The 21,063-nt window shown below is 42.7% G+C and overlaps 1 protein-coding gene across 1 annotated transcript; it reads right to left on the minus strand.

Annotated features, from left to right (window-relative positions):
• Window positions 1-3,584: 3,584 nt before the first annotated feature.
• On the minus strand, window positions 3,585-15,742 carry VPS37B (VPS37B subunit of ESCRT-I). Its single transcript, XM_032198852.1, has 4 exons — window positions 15,600-15,742; window positions 6,735-6,906; window positions 6,017-6,099; window positions 3,585-4,870 (listed from the first exon to the last, which is right to left on the minus strand). The coding sequence occupies exons 1-4, from the start codon at window positions 15,702-15,704 to the stop codon at window positions 4,373-4,375; spliced, it is 858 nt and encodes a 285-aa protein (XP_032054743.1). The 5' UTR covers window positions 15,705-15,742; the 3' UTR covers window positions 3,585-4,372.
• Window positions 15,743-21,063: the final 5,321 nt, after the last annotated feature.

Below are 21,063 nucleotides of genomic sequence, written 5' to 3' on the forward strand. Positions count from 1 at the left end.
GGGATTTTCTCCCATATATTATCCTCAGTTATTCTGCAGCAGGACTTCTATTTAACATTGTTATTAAAACGACAGATATTACAGAAAATTACATCAGGTTCTTTCTGCTCTCTGACTCATATTCCTAAATAATTTTGGTTGACTCATTTCTCCTCACTTGGCTGAAATCTAAGTTTTTCCTCTATTAACAAATAAAAGCGGGCTTCCCCCTTCTCTCAGCTTTTCCAGGCCAAGACTAGACACTTCCACTGTTCTAGGGAAGTGCAGGAAACAAAACTGCAGGGATTTGACCTGGCAAAACAGCCCACCCACCTCTTCGCTATGATTAAGATGTGCAGAACCTGAGTATACATGTCCTGTATCAGCTGCACACACAGTGTATATCCAGTCACTAAAAATACGAACAATGGATTTATTATGAGCAGTTATTTTCCTGTAAATTTAAGTTCCACATTCAGCTACAACTGCATGTGATGTATATACATCATTAGTATTAAAAAACATGAGCATTATCTCCACCGTGATTGAAGGAAGCCGCAATGGGAACATGACACCAAGAGATATGATATTTTATTTAAAATCAGACCACAGTAGATTACAGAAAGACTTATTATGCAAACAAATCCACTGTACATTTCACAACTTGCTAGGCATATAAAATTGCCCCTTTATTCAACTGTCCAGCATTACACAAAGAAACCATTCAGGTGCAGGACGACTCTACCTCCTCTGAACTCAACGTTTGAAAAGTAGCTCTGTGTTCAGGCTCGAGGAATTGTCAGCTGGAGCTCTATGTCTAATTCACTATTCCAGTTTGAGAGGGCAGAAACATCCACAAGAGGTGGAGACTGAGGTTATGAAGTGGGAGCACTAAACAAAACGGCCACCCACGACTGGACTGTGCCCAGGGCCCTGCCTCCTGGAACTGCATCAGAGCTTGTATCCTAAAGAGTCCCTCCAGGGTCACGGTACAACCGCAACCCGTGTGGATCAGCTGTGTCGGAACAACTGACTCCGCTTCCTCCAAGAGACAGCACTGAGGTGCAGCAAAACTCATCCTAGAGTTAGACCCATTCAATGCTGACCACCATTCCAAAAAAAAACCCCAACAACCCTAACCACACACAACTGAATTAGTCATAACTTACAAAATCTGCGTACAAAAGACTGGCAAACGTAACGCCATCATTTTCAGAGAGCATTTTCAACCCTACCAACACTCTAAAGCCGTGTTACACATCAAGTTTAAAAGATTTTTCTCCGCTCCAATTGCTTTGGGGAAGTATATGCTATTTGCAGCAGACATGAAAAATCCTCAAGACAACATAAAATATATTTTGGCAAGCACACTGAGCTACCCCATCTCAAGTCTCGGCTTGCCTATGGCATTTTAATCTCACTATCTTATAAACAGTGCAAATTAGTACAATTCTAAACATCCTAGCCATAGCAGAATTTATTAACTATAACAGAACAGGAGAAGCTGTCAAAGGGCAATGGTTCAAAGCACTGACACAGCTCTTGCCCAACTCATTCAGATTAGTGTTCTGTAACATTTTTTTTTCTGAAAGGATTTAAACAGCTTTCCACAGTCATCTTTCTCCTATACCCTTAAACATTACCAGCAGTCAAGTACGTATTTACAGTTTGTGCGCACACACACACAATTAATGGCAAAAACATTTTCCATGAGCAGCTGGATTTCAGTTACGGGACTGCTATAACTGAAACATCACATTAGTTGTATCACCTATGTTCAAACTAACCCATCAGTGAAGGCAACTATACGCTCACAAATAGCAGATACAGCCTTTCTCGATTCTAAAGTATGAGGGTGAGATTTTTTTTTCCATTTTTTTATTATAAAGAAAGTGCTCTTGAAGAGCCCTTAAATTAGAGTTAAACAATGGCTATTCAAATGATAAAAATGCTAGTATCCTAGTATTACAATCACAGGTAGTGATCCTAAGGCACATCAGCCACATGCATATGCAATAATGCATTGTTTTGCTTTCAGACAGAAAAACTGCATTAGCTTTGTCTGTATTTAGTTAGCACAAGAGTTTGTTTTTAGATAAAGTATCCCTGAAAGATCATGTTATCACAAAAGTTACCAAAAGACAGAAAATTTAACAAGTAGTAAAAATACTTTTGGACTACTAATACCAATAAAGTTAGATACATAAAATGCAGTGCAAATTCACAATACACTTATCTATCACCTCCATCACTTCTGAGGATTTGCAACTCTCAGAAAAAAAGTTGGCACTTGATAAGTGTAAAATATACCTGGTTGTTTTTATTAAATGTTAGCAAAACTAATTTGGGATTGTTTTAGTTTGTGTAGCAGGCTCAACGTATGAATTTCTATACTCAACCACCACCCTGGTAGCCCCCACCAACTTTTATTCTTCCTAGGACACAAATCATTTCTACAGCAGATTTATATTTAGCATTCAGATACGACAGTTGCCATCCAAATACCAACACTAATAGCACAGCAAAATTTTTTTTTGAAACAAGTCATAATCAACCATGCTTACACAAATGCTTCAATGAGAAAATAATACCAAGAAAAGATATTACACTATTTTAAAAAACACATCCTGTACCATCACTAGATTACAGAAAAAACACACTTTGCAAACAAATCCAATGCATGTTGCTTCACAAACTCCCCCATCTACAGAAACTTTCCAGATTTACACTGGGGAATTGGTTCAGATGCCAGTAACACTGACCAACCTTCTGCCTTTTGTCTTCAGAAGGCAAAACAAGCCAAATAACCATATTTTCAGAATAGAGAGCTTCCTGTTATGAGATTAATTTCAGATCAGTATTTGCTAGCAACCACCACACTCCAGAGGAAATGATTAAGGGACAGTCAAGGGCCTTATGTAAAGAAAAAAATAATCAGATATTCTATTTTGACTGAAGCTGTTCGTAGCACAGACTTCCAAACAATGTAGTGCATTCCAGGACAATTATAAGAATGTTTTAAAATAGTGAAGAAGATATGACAGATTCCGGATCACGTCTTCCTTAAGTTAGCATGAATTAGTTGAAAGTTGTTTGTGGGTATGAAAAATTGATAATGAATTTGTGGACATATTCTGCACAAGCAAGTGTTAAAGATTTGCCTCTCCCAATGCTAGATTAGATTAGCAGCACGTGCCTAGAGTCATATTGAGAATGAGATCTGAACTCCCCTAAGCAGCCTCCCACAACAGTGGTATAAAAAGTCAAGAAAAGATGATATAAGAGGCAAACAGCCACCATGGAGATCAATTTTTTTTTTCCTGTTTCGACTGCCTGCACAGAAATGTTAACTGAAAATTCCAGATAGATAAGCATGCCAAAAAGTGCAAGACTAAAGGAAATGAAGAAGTTAAAAACAGTTCTGCCAAGCAAGAGATGGAGTTTGAGGGACAAAATGAAGTTGTGGGCAATTACATGATGTGAAAATCCAACACTTAATTAAGAAAATACCCTGCCTGGATTCCTGGAGTCACGTGGTATCAAAAGCTAAGCACCGGTATATAAAAAAAAATTAATTTCTGTATCCCAGGTGTGGAAAAAAAAATATGAAAATCTTAATAGGTAAAGAAATAAAAATTCCTGGTAAAATTTCTATAAAACCCTAAACTGGCTCTACAAACAGTTTAGTTTAATTTCAAGAGACCAGGACTTTCAGAGTATCAAACTATTTAGGAATGGGAAGAGTGCATACTTTTATTGTGAAAAATCTAAGGTAACAACTGAAATGTAGAACTGAAACTCTTGTAACTTTTACTGTTTAAAAACCCTAGAACGTTATCTGACAACAGTTTCAGCTCAGCGAGCTCTGAAAGTGTTGTGCACCTGGCCACAAATGCCACTTGTCTGGGCGCACTGTGAAGGCTGCTGATGCAGTCCCTTCCAACCCTTCGCCCAGCACTCAGATATGGCTGTTACCATCCAAACACTGGCACTCGTAGAGAATTCTTTAGAGAGACAAATAGCTCCCACTTGCCACACACACATCCAGCTGCAACAGGAATACGTCAGAACAGAAAAGGATGCTGATTTACCATCGCTAAAGAATTCGGAGATTTATAACGTCAGGAAATCCACTGTGCACTGTTTCACAATTTGATGGATTTACAAAATTTAGCCCCTATCACCTTCCTAGAAAGTTCTTGCTGTCACTGGTATTTGAAAACAAAAATAATCACATTTACTAAACACAATTTCAAACCTCTGTGCCAGAGCTCAAATTTTATACTCCACTGTGCAAAAAACAGAGGCTTTCCATTGCCTACATTAAGTCTCTGACAGGGAGAGAAAAAGGAAATATAAGCACCAATACATTAAGTCAGGCGCACCAAAATATTCACTGGAGGATAAAACCAGGATGTGGTGGGAAGCGAGCTGGTCTTTGGGGAAGAGCTGGAGGATACGGTGGTACGAACTGAGATGGGTATCCTGGCTGTGACACTTGACTTGCAGACTGAGCTCCCGGCCGAGGTGGGAGAGGAGGATACGGAGCACCTGGATAAGAAAGAGCTGGTCCTGAACTCATGGCTGCAGTAAAGGGAGTAGGAAAGCGTCCTGCTGGGACTGAAGGCGGAGGGGGTGGTATTCGTCGGGGCACAGCTGAAGGAGGAGGGTTTGCATCCGAAGTGTAGGAATCTTGAGGTGCTGGTGTTGTGTCAGGTGCTCTCGGCTGAGCCAGCGGCTGAACCTGTGGAAGTCTCTGTCCCTTCAGCACCATCTCTTGGAGCTTCTCAATTTTTACACGTCGCAGGTGAGCCAGTTTACGCTTGCTCTGGTACTCGTCAATGAAGGAATCCAGTGGTATTTCACCATCAAGAAAATTTTCTGCCATATTCTATCAAATATGGAATAATCTTTTAGAAAACGGCATACTCTGAGACAACCTAAAGGGCTTACGTCCTAAAAATAGGGTAATTTTGCCTGTGATTTTCCAGCTTGCATATGGAGGATGACTGGCATACTAAGAATTCGAAGCAGAATTTTGAATTAGTTATTACTTAGAAGCAGTGGGAGTTAAATACCATTTTTGCTGAAATTTATGCTGAAGTAACAGCAGTAAGAACATCTGAATCTGTCTCTGAACATTTCCATGATCATCAGAGGCAGGACTGAATCAAGCTCAACAGCTTTCCAGATTGCCAGCTAAGCTGAATTACGGTTTAGTACTGCTTGCAGTGCCAACAGAAACACTGAGAACTCTACAAGCCTCAGTACTGAGAGGTAGATTATTGCTAAACCAGATTTAATACTCATGCTTACTTGTGGCAAAGCAAAGCTTTGGGAAAATGATGTTTTAATAATCAAGAGAGGTGACCACACATACAATCATGAAATTCAACTTGACTTGTGATTACAAAAAAAACATTCCCAGGACAAGGCCAATAAGCAGATCTTTTCCTGGATGCTAACAAACTATGTAGTTATACAGAACGTCCTACAGGCAAATCCACTAACAAAACTAAACACTCCCATTGCTCTAAAAACAAGCCACCCTTCAAGCACTTGTAGTGACCGTTGGCACCTAGACAGGTATATTGAAATCATAATGGAATATTCCACCAGAACTGCTGCAGTCATCCCTCTCTTCTTACAGACCAGCACAGGCAGTTTTTCATTAGGTTACTAATTGACGTTTGTAATAGATTAATACATATACCAGGCAAACACCATTAAAAATATTTCCACGTTTGGATGCTGTTAGTTTGAAGGCAATGCCAAGGAACTAAGAGAGTTTGGCTTTCTCGTCTGAAAAATACTGTTGTGTCTTAAACCTCAAAGACCTTAAGAATAGAAAACAATTACTCAAAAAAAGTGTCACTGAAATCAAGTGACTGCTTAAGGAAGTTCAAAGACCAGACCACATACTTAAAAATATCCCTTTAGACTACTTATTACATATTCAACGGTATTATATACTTCAGCTACCCCAAGTCTTCACTAATGGGTATAAAGTGGCAGAATTGAAGTGTACTGTCATTACCTCTGTGTCTTCCTCAATCTTAGCCCCCTCTGTCTGAAGGAGTGCTAGCAGTGTTTCCAGTGAAGCATTACTGGATTGTCTGTCTGTAACGGCATGAAAACAAGAGTAAGTGACAGCTGTTTGTAAGTGACTTTTAACCGAAGCTATAAAGTATCATCAAGCATAAAAATCTTCTCAGGCACATCTGTATAAACAGCATACTCTACTGATCTAGACAGGATGACTGTCAGACTACAGTGAGACAATACGACATTTAAGTAGTTAGTTATATAGTCACGGTGCTACAAACAGAAATTATAATGTATAATAACGAAAAAAGCACTTCAGCAAGTGTAGTATCAGATGCACAATACTTCATAATTCAGTATTAGATGAGAACATTAAATACAAGGTTGTTTGATTTATGACTAATCACTGGAAATTCAAATTGGGTTTTACTTTTTAGCAAGGTGGGCAAATTTGATCATTTAGCAAACAATAGCTACGTAACCATATCAGTAATTGAAAGAATCAGTAGTGCATGTTCCTGGGTGTAAGAGACGCTTAAGTCATTACGTTCATGATCTATTTCAGAACTATGTGAGAATAAGATTTGATTTTATACCCTAATTCACAGATCTAAAAATGAGTGGAAAAAAAAAAAAAAAAGAAAAGATGCACAACAAATTTAAATCCTCTTAGGAAAGAGCAAACCATAATAACCAACAGAAAACATTACCTAGTTTTGTTTTCTTTATCTGGTATGCTTCAAAAAGAACTTGCAGCTCTTGATATTTTTGAGTCAAATTTGCTTTCAAAGACTCCAACTTCGGCTGGAACAGAAGATTGTCCTCTGCCAGACTGCGGTTGCTGGCAAGAGTCATGTCTTTGCTGTGTTGAACATTTTGGGCCTGCAAAAAGAAAGGTGTGTGAAGTGACAGTGAGGATGTTGAGCGAGATTAATGGTTATGTAGACAATATGGGAATTTCAAGACTACTACATAAACAGCAAAAGTAAGCTCTCTGCAAAAACCAGTACTACTGCACTGAAGCTGCAAACAACAACAATACTTTGGGATTTTTTATTTGGGAATGTCTCCTGTTTTGGCGGGTATGGTCAGCTCCAGCTATTGCGCCCATTTCCACTCTCTCTCCTACACCAAATCTTTCCTCACAAACTATTTCTGCTGCTCCGCGATATACTATTTTACTAGAAGAAATAAGGCCTATGCTGCAAACAGCACGTTAGGGACATCTACAAACACAAGCTCGCACACAGGGAACATCCCCTGAGCGATTCCACTACGAGCACGGTTCTCCCCCCTCAGCCAGCACCACCCGTGAATTCATCGCTTCCAAGCAGGAGTTAGCACTGACCTGAGGGCACCTCCCCACGTGTATTTTTAACCCCCACATGCAGCAGATGGCTCATTAAGCAGTATGATTTCCAGCTTGGAGAAGAACTACTTTTATTCCAAACATTTGAAGAGTTTGTGCTGTGGGAAAGGTCTCCTAAGAGGACCCTCCCCTCTGACAGGGGCAGTGGAGCTGGTGACGGGCCCTGCAGGCAGAATGGCTTTTGCTGGATCAGGATAAAAACATGAGTTCCTGCCACATCAAATGGCCTGCAAGAGTCCCGTTTCACCCCATTGCAGTGGTTACTGACTGGAAATCAGTGCCTGGGCACCCATTTGGACATCTCTGCTCGGTGGCAGAGGAGCACAGTTTGTGTCACCTGAGTTTCCTCTAATTCTTGTCCCCAGTTTTTGTGAGGCCTGACCTGTTGGCTGCCACGGCCTTGTAAGATCAGTTTTACACTCACACACTGCTACGTGAAGATGCTGTGTATGAATTCCTACCCGTTACTTAACCTGGATACTTCATCCCCACCTCACTCACCGCCTTAACACCCCATGATGAATACTGACAGATAAATCAACAGTTGCTCTTAAAAACCTTTGAATTCCACCCGTAAGATGCAGGGAGACTGCAGAAGAGTGTCATCCTTTATCTTACTATAATGCAAAAAAAAAAAAAAAAAACAAACAAGCACTGCATCATTATGGCTCCTTCTCCAGAATATTCTTCCCAAACTATGTTAAATCAAACCTGGATTAATGCCAAAAGCTTGTTTCAGCTCAATCCTGCTGCTTAACATATCCTAGCCCAAAGACATGGTTCTTAAGGAACAAATGACAATTCCCATAAAACCACTGCCAGCAAGATTCTGAGTTTGCTCACACATGCACGATTTTATCAAGACAGGCTTCAGGAGCTTTGGGAAAGACAAGTGTTCAGAGAAGCCTGCCCTGGACGTCACATTAGATTCATTAAAAAAAAAAAAAAAAAAAAAAAAAAGACATCAAAAAGAAGGGAGGAAAAAGCAAAGGATCTGATTTCAGTCTGAATCAACAAGTGGGCTAATTTTCCCATGGCACAACAGACTGAGTCTATTAAACTTTCTTCAAAACCAATTAAATGCTTGGTGCACTTCTTGAGACCTCCTACATTAATGTGCCCCTTCTACCCCACCTTCAGCGCAAGCGTGAAGAGTACAGTGCTTTCTTCCTTTCACACTCCTGGGGGGACATAGGAGAGGCTCACCTCTGAAAGGGCAAAAGAGGAAACCTGAATGAAAGGAAATCTGAAAATCCCTGAAAAGGAGGGGATTAGAACTCATGTGTTCCTGACAGTCTGAGCACAAGGCCATGTGCAACAGGTGGAAACATCTCCCCAGTATAGCAGCAGTGTCTTCATAAGGAGTTACTTCCTTTTAAAATTTTTATACACTGCTTTAACCTAACTTCAAATTTGACTCAGCATTGCTTAAATACGTATTTAATACTTAAATACATCCTGAGATATTGCTCCTCAAATATCCAAGCTTTACTTTTTTGCGCTGTTCTTGCTAAACCACTCAAAAAAATATCATCAAGTCAAGGATAATGCTGAGTCCTAAACTGTGCATCAATCAAAATAAAAGTCTATTCCAAGCTGTACAAATGGGAGGAACTATTTGTAATACTGTTTTGGCTTCTCAAGATTCTCACATCGAGCCTAAACAAGCTTCCAACCCTATGCTTGTGTTCAACTTGAATACTTTCCAAGAATAAAAAGAAAATCCTCTCTTCTCACTTTTGATTCCAATGCAAAATAATTTAAATTAAACTCATTGCTTCCATTTGTTTGTTCTCTTATGATCCAACGCAGTTAGACTCAATTTTAGTAAGCTGAAGTCCTTGTTTTACATTTTTTCCAAACAATAATGAATGGAAACCAAAGTACACGCTATTTAACAGCTTAATTACTGACATCCAGCTTCTTACCAAATTACCTGCCATCACCACAAGTTTTGTTAACTGGCTGCCTTGTGAACTGCCAGCCAAAGAAGATTGCGTGCAAAAAGATTTATGCTTTCTGATGCCTCTCCTCTTTCACCATTTTAACGAGCAAACTACTTCCTTCAAGTGACTTAAATTTGGTCTGGTGATCACATTTTCACTGCTTGTAGGGCTGACGTTCTCATTTCAAAGTAGTTGTGCAGTCAGGCTGGGAAGACCAGTTTTATGAGCGGACTTTGATCTTTCATCAGGACGAAGAACATGTTATGTACATTTTTTCTAGAGAAGTAAAAACAGGGGAATGAAAGATACGCAAATCTATAAACACTTCAAGAGTACAAATCTCTGGGAAAGGGCATTACTCAAATCATGTATGTAATAAGGAAGAGAAGAGCTCCAGGTAAACAGGCAGAATAAGAGAAAAGGCTTCTTTAAGTGATATAAAACTTCGGCTACTTTTTAAATAACTCTCCTCCTTAGGTACCATAATGTACTTAACCACGTACATAGCGTGCAGCAGGGCTACAGATATGAACAAGGAGACAAACACCTAGCTTTCTACAATGACTTTCTGAAGAACTTCACTTCTGAATCACTATGAATGTGCAAGATGAATAAACATCATCATAATAGGATATACTTGTCTCGTAGGTGTAAGAAACAAATGAATATTACAACAGCACTTGCAAAGTCAGAGTTACCTGGTTTGATGGCAGACAAGCACAGGTAACCCACCTACATCTGACGCAGTGACACCCTTTCCTGACCTTGCCACCTGATGTCTAGCGACTACAGACTAGCCTGTACTTAACTGGAAGTCTTACAAATATGTTTTTAAAGACGACAAAAAGCTGAGCTATTCTTAATCGCATTGTAAGTTACAGTGCTTGAAATTACACAAGCCCTAATGACTCAACTTCTCCCGTATTGTAGCACTTCTAAGAAGGGCACATTTTTCTAAGAAATTGAACAAAAAACACAATTCATATTTAATGATCAATGTTAATCTTGAAGTCTTTGCTTTCAGCTTTAGTCTCTGTGCCAAATTTCTTTTTGACAAATGGGCAGTTAAACAGATGAGAAACTCATATTGAATGTTTTTGAGAAACTCAAAACCATGCAAAGAATTAACTCTTCAATTACAAGGTAAACTTAAGAAGAACTTCTTTCCAAAACAAAGATAAAGACCCATTCACCTATTTGGGACATTTTAATGCTTCATTTCACTGAAAGAAGTTTGGGGAGGGAGTAAATTCTAATTCCTAACAAATAGAACTAATATAAACCCAAGCCAATGCAAACTGAATACTACGACAATTTTACAAACCAGAATAATCTCTGGCACAGATGTAAATTCAGTGCCATAAACTTTTCTGCAACTGTTCCACGACATTTAGAATTCAAGGACTCAGAAACGCAAACAGTTAAATTAGCCTAAAAAGCCCTAAAGAAAAGCTTTAAAAAATGTTGCCTGATTTAAAACCAAAAAAAAATAAATAAATTGCACAATCATCCAAGGGTCAAAGATACAGCATAGCGTGACCCGTCTGCTAAGAGTACCAACACTGCACAAAGCACGCTTTCAGCATCCATTCAATAGCTATAACAGAACAAGGAAGGAATAAATCCAAACCAAGTTATTTTGTTGTCAGATCTGCTCTGCAACAAAAAATTGTATTAATAGGGAACTGCTACTGCATTGGATGTTCGCCTGCCTAATGGAAGTAGAGGGAAAATAAGTTACCAACAGAAATAAGCTCAGAGCACGCAACTCGAGCAGAATTGCTAAGACGACTGTTGAGGTTGTGTGCAGGAAACCTGAATCTGAAAACAGATGAAAAATACCAGCCAGAATCATGAGACATAATGAGACAGGGCGATATTAAAGTAGAATGTGCTTTTTTTTTTTTTTCCCCCCAATTGTTTTCCTTTTAACTATCAAGGCCTTGCTATGAATTCTGAATGGGACAAACAGGGTGACACGGAGCTACTTACAATGGGATTTTGATGGCAGAGGGATTGCTCAGCACTGAGCTCTAAACCAAACTGTGGGCAAGGCAAGGCAATGAAGTCACATACACATGGAAGTTAAAGACAAAATCAGGGATTATGAAGTTATTCAAAACTTAAGATGCTTAAATAGTTTCTTTAAGAGACATAATTTGAGTAGTTTTACTCGAGGATTTACTTAATAAGCACTTGTAAGAACAGGCAGCAGCAACTGCTTTGGGAATGGAAATCCCACTGATCTCCTGAACTGCAGCTTTGTTTCATCCCACTTTTAAAGTGAAGAAAAGTGCTGGACAAAGTTAAAATACGAGCAAGTACTAGGACTAGCTTAGCAACATTTTTACTGTTTACCATTAATTCCAAAATAAATGTTTGCCCTAAGAGTGGTTTGTTCAAAATGACTCTGAGAAGCATCCCTCCTGTTGACCTAAGGCACATTCCCAGTAGAACACGTCCAGACCAGGTCCTTCTGCCACCGTCCGAGCAACTGAAACCCCAAGGAGCCACAAAGTGCACCCAGTGCTGCTGTAATTACAGGCTGGCTTTGGCAGGCGTCAGGACAAGAAGTCCACTGGTACTTTCAAGAAAAAGTCTCTCGAGGAGCTACAAATAAAACAAACACTCAAACTCTCTCTTTCACTTGAATTACATACTTGTAATTTAGGATTCCAATGCGCTGTCACACTGCAGAATTATAACTATGCACAGTTGGAGTGACAAATTAACCCTTGAAATAGGAGCCAACAGGTGCAGAGGAGGAGAATAAAGACGTCTTTTACAGAAGATTTAGGAATGCTTTTCATCAAGTACTGGTGAACGATAACGCACCCTCTAATGGCATCTGTTTGGTAATAAATATTAAGACATATTCCAAAATAAATAGATTTGCTAAATTTAGGTCTGATTATGCAAGTACTAGCTTAAAAATGAGAAAATAGAGGCTAAAAGGTAAAGTTGCAATTCCTAAATGTTTACTCCTGCTGCCCAGAACTGCAGTTTGTGCCCAGCAGACACAGGCAGGTTATTCATTCCGTGCTTAGCTGGAAAAGAAAATCCTATAGTTGTCACCAAGTCTAATTCTTGACTTTGTAGCTAAATTTCATGTTTGGCAAACAGGAACATAACCACTCACACCATGTGGTTTTAGGACAGGATAAGGAATCCAAGAAATCTGGGCATGCATTCACATCCTTTGAACTCGGACTTTCTGCAGACTGCCCGATCTTTTCAAACAGCTTTTGAGAAAAGGGCTACACTCAAAAACCCTTTCCATGCCTGCCAGCAAATTCCGAAATGCTGGAACAAGAGGAAGGCGATGCATTTCTGACGACTTCACTTCATACGATTAAGGTGTTGAAAAGCAAATAATTTTGGCAGGGGACATGGAGCGTTCAGTAACACAATGCTGCACTGTTAAAAGCAAAGTCCTAGTACGGGTCACGAGACGACCAATTCTCACCAGAGAAATTCATCGAGCTACCACCAGTATCCCATCACAGACTCACCTATGCTGTTTAGAATTAACATTCTGAGATTGACTTTTACAAACAATGTACTTTTATTTCGTGAAGATGAATACCATCGATGTACTACAGAAATTAACCTCAAAGGATTATCAAAAAACCTCCTCGATTTCAAAAGACGAGGAGTACCAGACAATTGGCTTCCTTCCTCTTTCTACCAGACAAGATGTTCGTTGTTCAAGCGCTAAAAGCCCAGAGGCTTCAAAAACAACCTTGCAGACAGAAAAAAAAGCAGCTTAGCTCTTTGATGCCATGTTTTTACACACCTGGGGTTACAGCATGAAGGACACTGCCTAAGCACATTACCCCGGTGAAATATATCTGCACACAAGCACACACACGCAGATATATATATGTATTTATATATATATATATATATGCCTACACCCCCAGGATGACATATACAAATCCTGCTCAAGTGCTGCACAGGAACACATTCCCTTCGGGGCTGGAAGGAGCCTATTTTTAGCTATTAGCAAGAAAGCCAAGTGGTTTTCCAATCCCTTCTCTCTGTGAACAAAACATTGTTTTTCTGAGCTGGGTTTCCCTCGCAACGACGAGTACAAAGGTTTTTTCAATTATGGGATAATCAGCTTTAGCCAATTTTGCCACTGAAAATACGAGTGACCTCAGAGAAGTGACTCAGAAAACATGATTTAATTGGCATGCCCCAATAAAATTACTAATTTAAGGACTTTGGAATAACGCTACAACCTAGATACATCCAGACTGCAAACCAAATACCTACACAAGCAGCAGTGAAGTTACCATGGCTTCCCCTTAACGTTCAGGATTTCCCTCTCTCCCTCTTCCTGCCACATACTTCATTGTGAAAAATCAGGAGCCAGCAGCACATACCCAAGGAGTAAACAATTCAGTGAAGGCAGTAACAAAACGAGGAAGTATTCAAGCAATTCCAGGATAGGTAAATGCTTCTGAGTTGAACACACTCTGGTAAAAGCCTCCATGCACAATAAACAAGGATTACACCCGACAGTAGTATAGCCCTATTTCCACACAGCTCAAATACCTTCAAACCTAGCCACACTTTCCTAACACCACAAAATATTCCCTCGGGCCCGGAGAACTTTACTCTACAATTTAAAAGCCTTGTGTTGCCAACTAAAGAGGGAAACCGGAGGGTCAGATCGAGAAGACGGTGTAATCCCGCAGAGAGAGACAAGCTTTGCCACGAAGGTCAAGAGGTTTTTTTGTCACTTCTGACCCACAGTCTGAAGTCTGCATTGACCGAAAACAAGAGGCTGGCTGGGCCAGCCCACCTAGCGCTGTACCTTGCCAGAGGTCACGCTGCAATCAGCAGCACTGCACCCGTTCCTATCTGCACCAAGTTAAGCCCGTTATGACCCGCTGGCTTTCCTTAAATCCTCAGTCTTGCCACGGAAGGGTTCTCCTGCCTCCCAGTAAGCCACTGGGGTCTCCAAGATCTTTTCACATTTTACTTTCCACATCAGCGGCATCTATTCCTTCAATGGTTTCTTAAGTCCTCAACATAAAAACTCGTACAGAAAGCTAATATGCCCAACCCTGTCTCGTAAATCTATTTACACGAAGTTTAAGAGACAAACGCTGCACAAAAAAAAAAGCAAAAAGCAGCTTCCCAGGACTCCTCGCTGCCAGCCTCGACCCTCAGAGGGCCCCTCCGTTGTCTGCGATACTTTAACGCTGCGGTGATCCCGAATGACTTCCTTGGAAGTACCAGAAGGGCAGGAATCGTACTTCCAGGAAAAGCAACAAAAAGGGACCTTACTCAACAGATGAGGCTTTTTAATCAGCTAAGCCATTTTGTTTGTTTGTTTCCCCTGGGACTTTGGTCCTCTGATTTAAAACAAAAGCAGTAACACCAGATCCTGGGAAATACAGCACGCTAGCTTCTTTCAAAAAAAATGTTCTCATCAGCAGCGGATCCATCTTACTTGCCGTCAGCTGACTGCTCGGAGCCTTTTTGGGGCGTTTGGTGGAGCACAAAGCTGGGGGAGGCTGCTCCCAGCACTGCCCCACGCTCACCCACCGGCACCTAAAAACCCCATAGGAGGGGGACCGGCAACAGCGAGGACCCCAAAAAACACTTCTTCTATTCGGTCTCAGCAAGCCCAGACCCGAACCCATGCTTTTAGGGCTGACAAAGAGGCTCCAAACGAGTACAAAAAGCCTCAAGAAGGCTGACAGCCTCCTCATTTTTGCCTCTTTTTGACTTAAAATCACCCTGAGCTCAAGAGCACGACCGGGACCGGCTTCACCCCAAGACCCCCCCCCCCCCCCCATCATCGGGGTTCGGCCACAAAACGAGGAATGTGTTAATGGGAAAAAACATATATAATAAAAAATAAACACGATACCGTCCGCTTCTCCCTAATTTAGCCCAAAATGAGCGATTTCAGTGCTGCCAGGCCCCTTCCTCCGACAGCCGGGCTCGGGATCGGGGGGAGCAACGGGAATCGGGGGGGCGGCAGACAAAGGGCGGGGGGACCGGGAGGGACCAGGGGGACACCGGGGGGACACCGGGGACATCGGGACAGGGCTGGAGGGGGGGGACCGGGGGAACCGGAGGACACCGGGACGGGGCTGGGGGTGTCCGAGGGGCACGGGAAGGGACGGAGGGGCACGGGGGGGGAGCCGTGGCACAGAGCCACCTGCGGCGAGGGCGGGGGGGGGCTGAAAGTCACCGGCACCCCCCGGCCACCGAGCGGCGTGGCGGGGGTCCCCGCTCACCTCCTCCATCTCGCGGGCCATGTCCTGCAGCCGCTCCTCGTCGTCCAGCAGCGCGCTCAGCTCCTGCAGGCTCAGCGCCTCCAGCCGCCGCGCGTCCACCGCCATGGCGGGCCCGGCCCGGCCCCGGCCCGTTGCTTTTTTTTCTCTCCCCCCCCCCCCACCCACCCCCCAAAAGCCCCAAGCGCAGCCCGGTCCCGGTCCCGGTTTCACCCCCCCCCCCCCGGTCCCTCTCCCGTTCCCGCCACCGCCCGGAAGTGGCGCGGCCCCGGTGGCCCGGCCCGGCCCCGCCCCGCCCGCGGCGCCCCCTGCTGGGAGGGGCGGGGCGGGAGGAGGAGGGGGCGGGACGCGGCGGGGCGGGGGGCGCTGAGGCGGTGCCATAGGGGATGGTGGTGGTTGGGGGGGCAGGATGGAGGTGCTGAGGGTCGCTGCTTTCGGCCTCCCAGGGCTGAGATGGGGGCAGCGGGGCAGGAGAAGGGGCTGGAGTGGTGGTGGGGGTGCCCCAGGGTGCGGAGGGGTGGGTGGGCTTCCCTCAAGGTGCCGAGTATCCGTCCTCAGAGCCCCTCGGTGCTGCCTGACCGCAGGGGCTGTGGGGCTGGCTGAGGTGTCAGGGCTTGGAGCATCCATTTGGTGGGCACCGACCAGCTCCGACTGGCCTCTGACCAGCTCAAAGCACCCCGCGAGTCCCATGTCCTGAGCTCTGTCATGACGTGACGGTGCTGCTGTGGGTATCCTCGTTCTCCTTTTTTGTGTGTAGCTGCAGCTGTAAATGAGGAAGGAAAACCAGGAGGATTATTTAATTCTCACTTCCTTACCTGGTAGGGAGTTGGCCACGGCAAATCGCAGAAGAGTGGCTGCGTTATTGTTCTCAAGCCTAGGCCGAATACCTATTTACGTTTAAAATAGCTAAAAATCGCATCTTGCTAAGCTTCAGTGCTATTCCTTTTGTCCATCATAGGCACTTTCTTCATCAAGCATAAAGGTCAAGAAATGATCTTTCTTTCACAATGTATTTTATAGTGAATTTGAACAATTTTGAAATAAAACCTGCAAGTTTTACATTAAGAAGCATCAATTAAAACATCATGGCTCAATTTGGTTTGTTTCTGATTTATATCCGTTAAGTACACTTGCAAATATATCTACATCATGGACATTTTGCTATGTACTTTGTGATAACACTTTGGAGCAGTAGCTCCCCAATCACTGCTGATGCTGGAGCATAGATGATACATACAATTATGCCTGGAAATAATTAATCGTGTTAACATAGCCTGGGCTGTATGCATCTCTAGGCACACACCACCTTCTGGCCTGCTTTCGTAGCTGATTGTGGGCATGGGTGCGCCCATTTCCCAGTGTGTAACTGGAGGGAGAGCCAGGATAAGCATGTGAGCCAAAGGAACAGGGTAGGAAATGGCCATGGGGTCTTTACCCTTTGTATTTGGCTTTTTTGATCATTCTGAAGAAAGAAAACAAAAAAATCAATGCGGTGAACTGAATCAATTTCTGATGTAATCCTACTCAAACATAATGACATTAGTCACGTTCAGGAAGTGACCCAGTACTTCCTGGCAGACCTGAACAAAGACAGCACCATTGTGATTGTTTCTTTTTGTCCTACAACTAAACTCAGCTCTCCATCTCCCCCAAAAACCCTCTCTGTCACCTCACAGGTCGCAAAGCCTGACAGTAACACACTGCCAGCAGAAGGCTTCCTGGCCTTCTGGCTGTTCAGTGCAGGGCTTCTGTGAGCTGAGTGCTAGAGGCAGGTAAGAGAGGTCAAAGCATCCGGCAGCTGAGCTTGCTTAGGGTGGGGAGAACGTGATTAGCGATATGGGCATGTGTCTGCTCTTCCACGTCAACATGCCTGCGTATCGCTGAGCTATGTGCCAAACTCCTCCTTGTGGGGGTGCTCTGCTCGGAGCTAAGATGAGTAAGCAGCTGTACCCCTTGGCTGTGACATGGCTTTTCAGGGCCACTACAGCCTGACCTTGTTATTTAAAACCAGCAGATAGCTGCCATGTCAACACGCTATCGCATGCCATATTTGCATACACCCATCAAAAAGAGTTGTAGCCTGGTGTTGAACCAGTCTTTAAATCTCTACATGCATGCAAGCATGTACACGTATGTGCCGACACACACATATAAACAGAGGAATTGGCTGAGGGATTAAAAGAAGCCCCTTCTTCTAAAGAACATTAGTGATTCTAACTTCATAGCATAGCAAGATAATTGGTATGGGGGGAGCGTGGTTTAGAAGAGTCTGACTCAGCTTCATGTTGTAAATCTAGTTTCACCACTGCCTCTTCGTGTGATCCTGAGTGGAGTTCTCAGCTTCCCTCAACCACAGGGCCTTTTGCTTAAAAGGAAAAAATCAAAATAACCACTCAGACCCATGCAGAGAGTGGAGAGGAATAGTTAACAGTGAATAATGCTTGTGGAGGTACTGTGGGTGAATATCTCAGGTGAAGGGCACTACAGTATTATCATCACTGTATTGTCAATATGCTGATGGGAAAGGTGATTCTATATTACAGTGACCTTCTCAGGGGATCTTCTATGTAATTATATAATTTGTTCTTGTTTATTTTGCATAGGGTTGTTCTTGGAATTGTACTGCTGTAGACATCAAGGAATGGATTATTTGAATTTGCCAATGGTAAACAATATTTAATTAGTTAGAAGCCATATAATGAAAAACAATGAAGTCCTCAGAAAATGCACAGGGAAAACAAAACTCATTTGTGCTCAAGTACAACATATATTGAAAATACTTTTTCTCCCCATGTAGATAAATTTGCATTCTGAGGTGTTGGGGAGGAGTGTCAATATTAAACATCTGGTCTGCTTTTTAGTACTCTGAACAGAATCTGCATGTGATTGAGAATTCGAGTTTGGCCAGAAAAACAACTGAGGTTGAGAGACAAAATAGGGGTCAGCTGCTTTTGTATAATTACATATTCTACTTGGATAGGTTGGAAGGTGCCTTTCCATTCAGCAGTCTTCACGAAAGATTAAGGTTTTGTGACAGCACATCACTTCGACAGAACGTGAAGAATAGCAGATAAACTAGGATTTTAGGCTACAGGGATTATCAAATATTGCAATGCTGCAGTTAGAGATTTATCAGCTGCCAAGCCCTGGTTCTTCTTTACCTTTGCTAAAATCCTTTTGAAAGGTGACAGTACTCATGAATGTTAAAAATGTAAGCAGGCAAAGTACAGAAGCCAGGATTTCTTATTAAAGGAGAAGTAGAACAAAAACTCTGGGAGGACTACAGTAGAAGCTGTGTCGTGGTGAATAAGAAGTCAAGCCACAGTCATGGGGAGAACTGGCATCCAGCCCAGTTGAAATTAAATGTTAGTTGTTGTTTTTTATTTTTAATTTTTTAAACCTGAGCCTGGATTTCCTTCTGTCACCTCATATCCCTTTACAGTCAACAGCACTGCGTCCATGCATATTTATTAGATTTAGACGTATTTTGCAAGTCACCTTCACAACTTCTTTTCTTTTCCTGGACAAACTGGTTGGTTACGTAGAGACTGAATTTGCAAGTCTAATCTTCGGAGGTTATTAACCCGTTTTAGTCTGGTTGCTCAATAGGTAGATAAGTTTTTAGGCTTCTTTGCAATTTCATTTCCTCATCGAAGTCCACGCTTCTGTCCAGATTTCACAGTTTAGATTCCTTCACACGTGAAATGAACTTTATATCCAGCCTCCTGGCGGAGAAACAGCAGTTCTGCTGTTAGTATTGCTTTCATTTAGTGAGCCAGAGGCGTGAAATGAGCAGGTTTATACACCTGCATACACATTCTTTGCCCTAAGCTCCCAGTGACGCTGGAGGAAACAAGGCAGACGCTATTTCTCCTCCCCACGCTAAGGTGCAGCTCCAAACCTGAACTGGAAGCACTCTGGGTATTTATTTGCTTGTGGTATTTCCAGCTCTGCTGAAGGCCTAGAAAGCCCAGCCACTGAAACACACACAATTACATATTGAGGCAGAGTTTGGGGTGCTGGGAGACAAGCTGTAGGAATAAACACAGCTATGTTTTTTCCATTACACCGCATTCACATTTACCTTCTCTGTGCAAACGTATGGGGGTAAATACATGTTGTTTGGGAATCGCTAAGAATGTAGGATCTGCTCTTAAACTTTGTCTTGGAGAGGGTTCTCCAATGTTTAAATTAAATAAAGCTGTGGTTATACTCATTACAGGGCATGGTTTGAGCTTATTAACTGTGAGGAAAACAACCTATTAGAGAGCATACAGTCAACCTTTGTCAGCACCTGTGCTTTTGAATGACCATTGGCTTCCAACTCTGCCATGACAGCCTTTAGGCTGTGCTCCACAAGTTCAGGTTTCGGAGAAACACATCTGAGTTCCCTGTGGAAAAAAAGACTCTCCCCTTCTAGGAGAATAAACTTATCCGCCTTGCTGTCATCCAGAAGTGCCTGAACAGATCTTCTTTGTGTTTCCATGTAAACATCAGCTCCGGGTAAACATGCAGCCACAAAATATTACGTGTCAGGGTCTCAGAGGGAATGGCGGCCTTTTTTCCAGAACAGCCTGAAATTCGGAGACTGCACACAGGCTGTGAGGCCCAAGGACAAGGGCAGCTCCAGATACAGCACTGAAATAATTGCCATTGCTACACCAAGTTAATATAGCCTCACTCCTGGCCCTTGCTTGACCAACAAGCATTTCTGACACCAATTTTTACATTACAAGCAAACCCTGAAGAGGAGATAGTGCTCCTATGGAGACTTAGCACAGTGTTTGTTTGTGCTCATGCTCTAATTTAGCTTTCAAGGAATTCTTTATGAGTTCAGGCACTTGGTTCCCACCCAAAGTTTCTTCTTCGGCTCCCTTGGGAGATCCAGTCCGTGCACGAAAGAGAGCAAGAGGTCTGAAAAGAATGCTTTCAGCTGGACCAGACATGATACTTCTCATGAAAACAGATTGAAAAATGCTCAGCAAGCAACTTCTGCGTACATGGAACTACAGCTGAATGCAGTGACCCCGTAAGGTAGGGGAGTCCCATCGTAAAAAGAAGTCATTGCCAGAATGATTTTGTAAAGCAAGATTTTCGTTACAGTTACAGGGTTTGTACAGGTTTGGGAACAGGGCCAGCAGAAATGCCTGTATTACGTTAGTATTGCTGGAGCCCTGGTGGTGTGTGGAGCTCCCACCACACTTCCAGGCCCTAAGAAAACCCTTGCAGCTTTAGCCTTCCAGCAGATCCACTCGTCACATGCCAGCAGCACAATAAAAGGACTTGTTCAAGCCCCAAGATGTAAAGCTCAGTGGAAAAGGAGCCTCGAGTTATCTGGATGCAAGAGAGAATTCAGCACCAGTGGCAGTGAACAAAGTCAGGCTCTGTTATCAGCTTGGCCTGGTGCCACCACAGAGACAATCTGCCCATTTCAATTCGTATTTCAATTGAAGCTTTTCGGACCCAA

This window comes from Aythya fuligula, chromosome 17 (genome assembly GCF_009819795.1).
Source record: "Aythya fuligula isolate bAytFul2 chromosome 17, bAytFul2.pri, whole genome shotgun sequence".
Classification (NCBI taxonomy): domain Eukaryota; kingdom Metazoa; phylum Chordata; class Aves; order Anseriformes; family Anatidae; genus Aythya; species Aythya fuligula.